Source organism: Wyeomyia smithii, chromosome 2 (genome assembly GCF_029784165.1).
Source record: "Wyeomyia smithii strain HCP4-BCI-WySm-NY-G18 chromosome 2, ASM2978416v1, whole genome shotgun sequence".
Lineage (NCBI taxonomy): Eukaryota > Metazoa > Arthropoda > Insecta > Diptera > Culicidae > Wyeomyia > Wyeomyia smithii.
The window spans coordinates 279,766,272-279,778,180 of NC_073695.1; the positions used below are offsets into that span (position 1 = coordinate 279,766,272).

An 11,909-nucleotide genomic window follows, 5' to 3' on the forward strand; every position below is an offset into this window, starting at 1 on the left:
GCTTCCCAGCTGTACTGGCAGCTGGCCAAGTCATGTGAATGGATGAACGGCAAAATCCGCTTCTCGAGGCACTGTTCCTTGTACACCTGGTCATGCATGGTTGATTCCGTGATGAAAACCTTGTTTTTTTGCCAGCTGCAAATCCTCTTCCACACCATCAACTTCCAAGCGAACTTGTCAGCAAACACGAATGTAAATCGCTTGGCGACATCACCCTTGCACTTGTACATATAGAGTTTTTGTCCTGGGAGCTGCGCGAAATCCATTTTTACATCGTCCATTAAAATGCAGCCGTCGAATTTGGTCAAGATTTTCTTATACAGCATCCTAACACGACGTTTTGCAACGAGATTGCTTGCTGGCGCGGAACGACCGCAGGCCTTCACATCGACAGATTCGTCGAACAGCACTGTACGGTGCCGAAAACTTTTTGGGCAAATCGCGCAGGGTGATCATAGAATTCATCCAAACTGCTCTGCAGATTTTTAATCGTAGCTGCTCGTCAATCGTTCCATTTCTGCGGTTGCTGTGATCGGCGCGATCCAGAGTAAGAGTTTTATTAAATCGTTTCAGCACACCTTTTAAGGTTGATTTGGCGAATTTAAGGCACTCTGCTATTTTCGCACCTGACCACGTCTGATTGTCAACGTAGAATTTTTCTCACGCTTTCATCGTCTAAAACTTTTAATCCACTGACTCGAATTTCATGACAGTTTCACCACTATGTAAACAAAACTCATCACTGCACTGTCATTAGTTTCTCGTAACCGCCGCTAGAGGCCCCACAGTGAATAGAAAGCTGTGACCAAATATTAAGTTGATCTAGCTTTATTTGTCGTAATTTTAAAGCATGAATTCAATAAAGCATGAATTCAAGCGCATATGCGAACAGAAATCATACATGGTAGCCTTATACTGGAACATGAGCTATTATGCGATTTAGTTTTATATCGTTTTACTTTTAATTTACGTTCCCAAGCGAATTTAATTTGTTTCTATAGTGAAAGAAATCAAGTTTCAAAATGCTTTTTAATCTGAATACGGTTTTCTATCATGCCAGCGTATAATGACAATACAGTTCTCAACTACATAATCAGAGCCGGATTTAAGGATCGAAAAAAAGTTTTTCTCTATCAAGTATGAGATTTAATCAAAAGATCAATTTACAGCAAGAAAATTTGAACAGACCATTTCAATCTGAACTTTCCTTCAGTGTTATTTTTTCGCGAGCACCAATATTAAAACGACATCCTTAATAGTTCACCTTGGATTCTCTTGGAATGATACACATTAACATACCATTTGAATCGAACCAGCACGCAAGAAAAAAACCCACAAGTTTTTTCAATGCATTGCTGTTGCAGGGATGCAGATTTTCAGAGTCCGTGTATAGATTTTATTGACCTGCAGTTGTTGTTAGCTTTTTCTTAGTTTCTGTAGATTATTGTCAGGGTCACCTTAGATTTGCGCAGTCTTTTTCGAATTTTGTGCAAATTTTTGCCTGTGGATTGCAATTTTTTCGAATTGCGGTAGGTTTTTTTTTCAGCTATCAAGAGAAAAATTCCGGTTTTCAAGCAGTTGCAGACATCTTTCATAAACATCTGGCACCTCTGATCCAAATCATTAGACAGTTAGAACAGTGTGCAAGAACCGAATTTATTATTATATTTGTACAAAATGTGCGATCGCCACAAAACCCCGCGTGCATATCAAAGTGGAGCTCAAAAGAAAAGTTCGACATCAACCCTAAACCTTCTGAACTGGAGCTTGCTGCTGAAAAAACTTGTGGCTGCCTATCCGGATGATCCTGAAAATAAATTGGGAAACAAGTTAGTTCAGCTTTTTTCGCTTGCTAAGCAATTTCAGAGTCCAGAGAATAGTTTATTTGAATTACATTTATACAATGTGATTATGAACAACAATATGCAAAATGTATTTGTAAAAGCTGAAATTGCGTTGCAAATTTATTTGAGTCTAATGATCTCGAACGCATCTGGGAAAAGGTCTTTTTCGAAGATGAAACTGATTAAAAATAGGTTGCGTACGACTATGAAGAATGAAAGGCTGTCAAACTTAGCATTGTTGTGTTGCGAGTACGATATACCGAAGGAATTGAATTGTTGTTTTATTTTGGGGTCCCCACTTAAAACTGGGCCCCAGGCCCCCACAATCGTAAATCCGGCTCTGTACATAATGCACCTTTAACTGATTCAATGTTAATCACACTAAACTAAAAAACAAATCATATCAAAATGCTCAAATCAGATATAGACATATACCGCAAAGTAAGTACATGATTCGACAGATTTTTGTGTTCCTCTGGCTATTAGTAATCCTTTTTAGCCGCCGCCGTCGTTCTTCACGGATTTGCTCGATACTTTAACAACGATGGTTGATGTAAAGTAGATAAAAACAGCAGCATACTTCTGGCAACTCAGCGCGACCTTTAATTCAAGTGCAGTATTCGGGATGGACTGCGATCAGTTTTGAGCAAATCTCTTAATAATCTGTTCTAAAATGACACACAATCAAGCAATAATCATACACTTATGTGCGAGAAAATTGGTTCAGTGTAATCTGCTTTTTCTTTTGATAGTTTTCGCCCATAGAAAAGCTCAAAATAGAGGTAGAGCTACTAGATCATGAATCTCAAAGCAATTTTCAAGTGCAATCTCGAGTGCTCGAGATTTTTGTGCAACGTGATTAGCCTCACACACAATGAGCACCCTAGCGGCATCACTTATCTAGAAACTAAATTATATTGGGGCTTATCACGGGAGTCACTTCACGGTGAAGTGACAACCGTAATAGGCACGGTGAAAGTGATTCCCGTTTGATTTGCACGCGCCTTTTTTCACCGTGAGATTTTTTCACTTCGTTCTCACCGTGAAGTGACTCCCGTAATAAGCCCCATTATGTTTGGAAGTTTTGTCTTCTAAAAAAAAGTCCTCATGCAAATGCAAAATTTGGTTTCAATTCGACCTCGAAAAGAGAGCCTAAAAGTGAAATAATGTTTTAGAAATGCATGAAACATCGAGATCTGGTGGGACTTAGGAAATTCTCGAGCAGAGCTCAATGAAATGTATAAAAAAATTCTCGAGGTCCGTAGAAAAATTGAATAAATATACATTGATAACATTGATAGGCAAAAAAATCCAAAAAATATTTGTTGGGTTGTGCTTCATCCTCCCAGATGGTCTTCCCAATTTTCCGCGGGTCAACCTCGCTGTACGCTTTTTTCTCTGTTTGCTGTTCCCCTGCTTTGGCTCACCGGCTTCGGACCACCGGTTTGGTACACCGGCGTTGGCAGCTACTCGTATCAGGGTATCTCTACCGATTAACCTGGGCGGGATCACGTTCGCGTGCACTCCGCACGACTGTGGCGTATTGTATAGCACCGCTCCTGCGGGGTGGGGAATATTGGGCCAAATCGAATGGCGACCTGGCGACGAGCAACTGTCGAGAAGAATATCTGGGGTGAAACCAGAACAGAACACCAAAAGGCCCCTCCAAGGACCTGTTCGGGGACAATTAGCAATGATTTCAGGCTCTCTTAAAACTACGTTACACAGGTGTTCTAGTATATAAATATGAAATTTTACCTTTTTCTTGTACCTAAATGACTTTTCTTTAACTTTTAAAACACTCTCTTCCGCGCTTCTCTCTTCTTTGCATTCGTTGCTAGTACACTATATTCATTTTAAATAGAATTAAGTTCAGATTTAGGCATCGCTTTGTTTTACACAATCAACTTTTACATACAATAAATTTTTACTGAAATGACCTTTTCTTAAGGTTTTCACACAATTAACTTTTAAATCGTGTCTTTTGTTTTTTCACACAAATAGCTTTTATATCCTGACTTTTCCTTTTATCCTTTTCTTCTTAATTTACACGGATTTACACCCTTGCTTTTTGTTTCGTCTTTTAGAATAAAACTGACTTCGCGCGCACTTCTACTTCGCTACTGTTCAACGTAAAAAGAGCGTTCACAGCTTTAGCTGAGCCTTATAAACCCTCTCAGGTTTCCCGCATTTTGACGTATTTATCTATCTTGGCAACACTTCCCGGTCGTTACTTAGGATGGCCCGAAACCCTTGTGGCAAAATCTGCCAAAGTTCATCTGCTCGCAGACCGGCATGAGCGACCCCTCCGTCCCAGACGCGAAGCGTCAGACTTGGAGGGATATCACCCATACAGAGTGGAGTAGTCGTGGTTGTAAAGAAAAGCTTGCCTCCGTGAGTGACCCCTCCGTACGAGACGCGTCCAGACTTGGAGTGATATCACTCACTTAGGGGGCTTTTTTGCAGAGTCGTACCAAGAGAGTGAAAGGTATATCTGAGCAGCGTTAGCTTTACAAATGTGATATGGAGAAAAGAAAAACTGGTTTCTTAAAAATAGAATATCTCAAGATAGACTCATATTACCTCGTTTTAGTTGTTTTTTACGTAACATTTTCCAAGCAATACGATGAAATCGCTATATATTAAAAAAAGGACTGCATTTGCCAAAAAATGTAAAATCAATTTCAAAATACCAAAATAATCTATCTGGCAACACTTTCGGTCAAAAAATGATATTTTTTCTGGATTCCTTGTTCATTTTTTTTTTTTTTCAAAAACCATCCATCAGTGTTTTTCAAGTTTGTGCTTTTTCGTGGTCACTTCGTATGGAATGGCCTATGTACTGCCGGTACTCGCATAACTGTCCCATACTGATTTTTGTCACTTTTGAGGTATCATCGAGAATCGACTTAGTTGGTATCATATTTTCCGAAAAAATCTAGAATTGATACTTTTGTATGGAAAAACATGGAAAAAACACCAAGTTGTGTTTGTCCCATATTAAAAGTACCCGCATTACAGTCCCACTGCATAGTGGTACAAACTACGAACATATAATTTTGCTCCAGATTAGTGTATATCTGATAATTTTAGGCATATAGAAGTATATCATTCAATTAACTAAACTTATGCTGTTTTTCAGTAGTACAATCTACGTTGCCAGTGATACTGTCGGTTGCTGGTTGAATTTATATGTCATGGGACAAAATATGCGAGTACTTTTGAAATGTACCCGCATATTTCGTCCCATATTGTTTTTTTTTTCAAGTTATGTAACGTAAAACAAATTCCACCCATGTTTTTTTTGTTTTCAACGTTAAACTTGTGGTGCCATGAAACTGTTCAGGTCATTGGTAATTGCATAAAATAGCTGGAAATCAGAAAATTCACGGATAATTTTAAATCGCCGTTTTCTCAACATGTTGTTTTTCATTATGGGACAGTTATCCGGGTACCAGCAGTGTACTATTTTCAAAAGTGTAAAAATAAATATGTAATTTAAAAAATGAATTTTTTTGTTCCAATGCAAGAATGCTACTTTTCCGATTTCGAAAAATATAATTTGTCCATATCTTCAACTAAAATTTTAGTTTGAAGGCTCTCTTTCTTTTTGTGTAGTTTGTTTTTGAAATACAAAATAATAACTGAGAAACCACTAACAAATAGGTGGCATCTTTCCTTAACAAAATCCAGTAGTCAAAACGATGAACACGAAATACCAAATCCAGAATACGAAAATGTTTCCAAATTGAGCTCAAAATCGTCGAATAGTGCATCAAAAGACCATAAAAGGCCAGAATAGAACATGATCCCAATTACATCTAAAAACCAAAATAGTAAATGATCTCAAATTGGGCCTAGGAAAGTAAGCTTCTAAAGGACAGGAAATGCCAAAATAAAAAATCATCCCTAATTGAGCTCAAAATCGCCGGTAAGTGCTTCTAAAGGACAGAAAAGCCAAAAAAGAAAATCATCCCATATTTAGCCAGAAAGTGCTTCTAAAAACCAGAGAAAGGGAAAATAGAAAACCATTTCTCCCATGTCGAGAACTGCCTTGAGAAAATCGGTAGCTTTTATGTTGCGAATGTGTTACAAACCGACTGGTTTCCCCTGTCGACTAGCTAGAAAAAAAACAACTTTTATTGACAACCCATAAAATTGAGGAGAATTTTTTTCGCGTGGATTTTTTATTTCCAAATGCACTTCTTTTCGGGTGCGTTCATTATTAGTAACCATTCGATACGATTGAGTAACTTTTAGAGTAACGATACTGAGAAGAAAAATCAAATCAATGCACCTAACTCTGGGGTGCAATCATTTCTTGCTTCATTCCGTCGTCTTATGATGCTGCCCAACAACAACACAAAATATATATATATACATTTCGTACTATTACCATCCCTAAGTTCAGAGCACTCTTTCGGGTATCTTTGTATGTGTGTGAACAGTATGAGCAGGGAAACCGTACAAGTTATTTCTATTAATTCAATTCATTCATTAAAGTATTTGGATATAAGACATAGTGCATAAAATTACATTCTATCAACAGCTCAAGAAAAAAAAACATTAAATTCATTGGTAATTTGAAGATATTGAATTCATTGGTAATTTGAGATGGCGAAGCCTGTCAAATAATTTGCCCGATAAAGTTTTGCTAGAATTCATATCCTTTGTGGACCTTGCCACGATTAAAAATCTCGAGAAAACAAAGGAAAATGTCTCGAACACACGAACTCGTATGCAAGTTAAGCCTTGATGATATTTTCACTTAGCGGAAATATAGGGCTTTAACAGTGGAAAAAAAGCTATTTATCATATCAGTTACAGCAACGCACACCACTGCTGGCTTAACTAGTCATGCCCGTCCTATCACATCCAACTTGAGTTTTCTCCCGCTGTATAAAGTGTCTCTTTGTTACGTGGAACATTTGATTGTCACGTGATAAATTTTCACGCCACTTTACAAACAATGCACGCATTTGGGGCGTAACTTATATTCTATTGTTGTGTCTCCGGATCTGATATGCTTGCCTTACGCTGGAAGAAGGATTGAAACAAGTGAGAAAAACTTCAAGGTTACCTCCTAGGAAATCTAACCGAAACGTAATGAAGCTCGAAGGGATTACCAAATTGGGCATGCTTAAATGTGGAAACATCAGCACTTGAAACAAAAAACAACAAAGGACTTTTTCCAAGTTGTGGCTGGGACGAGTTAGTCGAGGTATGTTCCCCGAGGCGAGTGTGTTTTGTACACTGTTTTGGGTAGAACTTTTATTTTCAAATCATAAGATTAAAAGTAATGACGCTTTTCGATGCTAGCGTCTTTCGACTTGCGAGATGCTCCAAAGCCTCTGCAGTCACTCGAATAAAATTTCATTCACAATGCACACAATTTTCCGATGGTGGCAGATGGCCAGCAGGAGATAATTTTATGAGTAATGATGCTCTAAGGACATACGGAGCACCGAATGATTATAGTCCGTGAAGTGTTGTTTGAAAACAGAAGTCAAAGTACAGCGTGGCAGAGAACTGTATAATTCTGAGATAAATTTTCCGAAACGTCAAATAAACGCTGAGCATTGTCTCATCATTGTCTAGTTATGATGGTTGACTATACGTATACATTTCTTTTCATGATCAAGCTATAGGCTTACAAGGCATTTCTCCTTTATCTAATCTCCATTCCGAGCAAAAATAACATTGATTAAATACCTGTTACCATCCAATTTAAAAACCAGATAAATTGAGAAAAAATAAACAAATAAAACTCTTGAAAAACCACAAGCACTCCCATTGCTCATTACGAATCTTGTGTTAGAGTGCCTGAAATAATTGTGAAACAAAGAAACACATTTTGAGACATATTATTAAAAAGGCAACATGCTGAGCATTTTCACCACAACATAATAAAGCTCGTAATTTACAACTGAAAATAGAGTTTATTCAAATCATATTTCATCCCATCGAACAGACATGCATTCGAGTAACGATGCAAGACTACTGATATTCTTCGCCACTCAGACATGAATCGAAAACAAAAACCTTTCTTCGCAGTTCAGTGCAGTACTAGAGCGAGACTCGTTTCAAATTCTTCGCGCGTGCGTATTTCGAGTCTCGTCGAACAATCAACCGGCGAATACAATCTGCCAAAGGCAGCCGTAAACAACAGATTCAAGTTGGCTGCAAGCCGTAGAACTAGGGAGAGGTTCCACTGGAGGTTTTACGGACGGAAACACGTCCTGCACGACCTTCCACCAAAACATGTCTACTATGGCATTTGGATGCCTTCGCAGGTGCAATTCCAGTCATGCTCTCTGCAGCAGACGACAACGAAAGCGGAATAAAGAAATATCATGTTTCCTGATGCTCTCTTTTTCCCGAGTCTATAACGAAACTTCGTGACCACACCTAACACGTTCAGGAGTGTTTTTTTTTTTTAATGCTGCTTTGTTCACTTAAGAAAATATTGCCGTTCTCATGTTTGTGTATTTTTTCCTGTTCATTGAAACACCTTGAAAGGATAGAAACGTGTTCCAGCTACTGCAACTAATTGAACCAAGTTTTTAGTTCACTGGCTATGTAGGATGATCCCAAGAATAGATCGATCAATCGGTACGCTTTACTATTGTTTTGCGTCACCTAAATATGTGGAATAGAAACGTGATAAGGGGAAACCTGGGTGAGATCTAGTCTTTTTGAAAATTGGATTTAGTTATACTCTTCAACAATTTATAACACCAAAACACCTTTGTTTGACCAATAATAGATGCACGGTTACATTTTCCTTGCATCCTTTGTACCTACGGATGCCATAATTTTAAATAATTCAAAGCTGCTCGACAGAATAAACATCAGCAACACATTGACGGTTCTTTGTGTGCTTCTGACCTAAATTTTGGTCGATGTAATTAGCACTCTAAGCCCCTCTTAGGAAATAGGAAACTAAAAGCGGAAAAAGAACGCTTTCTTTGTTAGCTAACCGGTGCAACAAAAACCGCAGCTGCATAAATTGTAACGAAGTGGATCCCTTTCTTTTTTCATACAACCATAATGTTCCATTTTCTATATCACGCCATCAACAACGAACATTTTGGATACACTATCCCCCTCTATATGCACCGTTCGTTATCTTTAAGGACTACCTTCCAGCGTCCGGTCCATCTCGAGATTATAATTTTCTCCATAGTGTAGCAAACCAACCAATCTATATATGTATGTATATGTGTTCGTTCAGCATTCATTCAGCAAAGTGATGGAGACGCATGATGAAAGTAGGCATCGGGTGTCGGATCTCTACCGTCATGTCCAAGTTCCCAGACAGAAACAGTATTTCTCACTCAACTACAACAAACCGGATGGTGTGGTGAAGCGCACTAGAATGGCCGATTGGACAACATGGTACGTGTGCAACGTGGCTGACAGTAGCTTATGGTGGAGTGGAGGCGAAGGCATGTTACAATGCTTTGCCTCAGCTGTGTCAACAAATCCGATGGTCCAGCGATGAAAAACAGGACACTGTCCTGGTGGTGGCAAGCAGCTTCGAATGGTGACTAGGTGGATTTCATTCGCCAGCTCTATGTGATGAGCAAACAAAGAAGAGGAAGTAGGTAAATTTTGGATGGTACGTGATTAAAACTTAATTTTCCTTGCTGTCGTGTTGTTGCTGTTGGTCCTGCTGACGTTTTCCGAATTTTGAAATAAATACAGCTGACTTGTAGTATGGAAGGAAAGTAAAGGCAATTGATATAATATGTATCCCTGTGGGATAATCCTTGAAATAACCAAAAGAATTAAATTGCACTAACAGCTGGCAGGTTATCGATAAAGAAGAGTGAAACCTCTCAAAGTTTTCAAGTCCTAGGCATCCAGACCATCCAGACCCGCAGTGGACCCGTTTGCATTGGCCCTAGCACAATTTTCCTGAACTATTCATGCTCTTTGGGTAAGCTATTGTGTATCTAAGTCAAATGTATTACTTTTAAATTCCTTTCTCCAAAAAAAAATCAGAATAATTATTCAAAGTGTAGATAAACTTTTATTAATGATGGATAATCATTCTCTAGCGCTATACGATTAGAATGTTTTTCAGTACATTGGGCAAGCTGTGATTAATTCTTTCTGATGAAGATGATTGATACCAACTTTGACTGAGGATTGCGTCTTGTTTCTATAATGGGTTTAAAACGAAAATGAGACCGCCAAGAATGTAACATCAGATTTAAAACGATAACTGTGTGCTTACACAGCAAACTGCAATATCGTTCGATCAATTTTGTTACCCATCAGTAACATATTATGATATTATTAAAACTTCACTGCTCAACAGTGGAAGTAAAAATTAAAGTATGAAAGTCGAATTTCCGCGTACAATTGAACAATCATCATGCACAGATCTCAATAGTAAACACCAATCGCCTAGTGTGTTTACGTAAGGTTTCGTTTCGGCCTTAATTTTGATCTGATTCGAATAAAATGTGTGATCATTTTGTACCAAAGTCGGATATAGCCTTAAAACCATATATGTAAACGTAACATGAATATTCACCATTGAAATGATAGATTGGTACTGTATACAATTAGACGAATTTCCAGAAAATTGAATGCTTATGAAAATCAGAATAATTTATTATATCACATGGTAAAAATGTTATTCACAGTTATTGCTCAATTACATTCCCAAACTAGCCAGTTTTGCGTACAAATTCTCTTGCTTAATACTTTAAACATAGTGCAATAGTGCGTATACCAAAATTGTTCTGATCCTCAAATAGATTCTAACTTTTATGGGGAAACAAATGATCGTTCGATGCAAAAAATACGTTCTCACGAGATAAATATAGCTTTAGTTGTTTTTCAGTATCGAAATGGAATTTGGTAGTCAGTCATGCTTCGTTTTTTTTACCTTCTATTATCGCAACTTCAATATAAGAAACAGTATAAAGAACACAAACATCACAAACAGGAACATGTAACACATATGGTTCCGATGTCCCCCTTTCCCGAGCCGAACGACTCTTGAAATTGTATTCGACATAAATCCTCCCGTCCGGTCCATATCTTCGTCGATTCCCCGCAACATTTTATCCTGATATCGTACTTCATTGCCAATATCGATGGTTAGCGATTTCAGTGCTCCAATTTTCCCTCTCAACTCGTCCGCCATTCGTTCGTTTTCCTCTTCCAATGCGTCATGACTACTATTTCCCAAGCCACTTGGGCCTGGGTCTTGAGTTAGTGGTTGGTAGGCATAGCCCTGGGATCTTCGCATCCTATCACCGCTGAACTGCGCCACTTTGGAGAGCTGTTACCTCCGGAACAAACGGTACCTAAAACGGATTACGTGTCGTCAAATACGGGTGGAAATCGGAAGTGCTGAAGCAACAATACAAACGAAGTTAGAATTTATGTTTTTTCAAAGCCAACACTTATGTTAATTGTGAAATTTGAGAAACAGTTAGTTATTACTGTAAAATTCATAAAACTTTAACGTTTGCCGCCAAATAGCATTTCTAACAACTAGATTCTTCTGATGATTGCATCAGGAAATGATCGAATACATTTAGCACATACCTTAGGCGATATTTTAATAATTTATTGTTCCACAAAAACGTTATTCAGCAATTACTGTTTACGAGTTGTATTTAACATATGAAACTGAAAAGAAAACGTCATCACATCCAATATCGTTATCCGAGCTGTTGCTGGATTTCTTGTATACTGATATGAGAAAAAGAGAAGAAAAATTTCAGTCTTGTCACAAATTCCAGGGATGCCAGCTGTTTCTGAAAAATATCGGCACTGCTCGAAAACCGAAAAATCTGGTAAAAATATCGAAATTCGAGCGAAAAGTCGGCGAAAAGATGTATCTGTAAAGTCTGCACAAATATAGAAGAAATAAACAAATTACAATCAGCTGCTGATTGCTTATTGCACGATCTCTGGCTGTCAGATTCAACCAATCAGCGTTGGTCTAAAAGCTTACATGTTAACATTCGTTGTTGCGAACTGGAAGTCTGTAGGGCAGGACACTATTGGGTTGTTTAGCTATATCATTTTTTTATATCA

At 38.1% G+C, this 11,909-nt stretch overlaps 1 protein-coding gene across 2 annotated transcripts; it reads right to left on the reverse strand.

Moving 5' to 3' along the window:
* Window positions 1-10,440: 10,440 nt before the first annotated feature.
* Window positions 10,441-11,559, reverse strand: LOC129721267 (BET1 homolog). 2 transcript variants are annotated; one of them, XM_055673626.1, is made up of 2 exons: window positions 11,415-11,559; window positions 10,441-11,170 (listed from the first exon to the last, which is right to left on the reverse strand). In XM_055673626.1, the coding sequence occupies exon 2, from the start codon at window positions 11,110-11,112 to the stop codon at window positions 10,753-10,755; it is 360 nt and encodes a 119-aa protein (XP_055529601.1). In that variant the 5' UTR covers window positions 11,113-11,170; window positions 11,415-11,559; the 3' UTR covers window positions 10,441-10,752. The 2 variants fall into 2 exon arrangements, with proteins under 2 accessions (XP_055529601.1, XP_055529602.1); XM_055673627.1 differs by having other exon boundaries at window positions 10,441-11,216.
* Window positions 11,560-11,909: the final 350 nt, after the last annotated feature.

What these genes read in the sequence shown, in the direction of transcription:
- LOC129721267 (XM_055673626.1), bottom strand. Translation starts at nt 11,112, where the DNA reads ATGCGAAGATCCCAGGGCTATGCCTACCAACCACTAACTCAAGACCCA.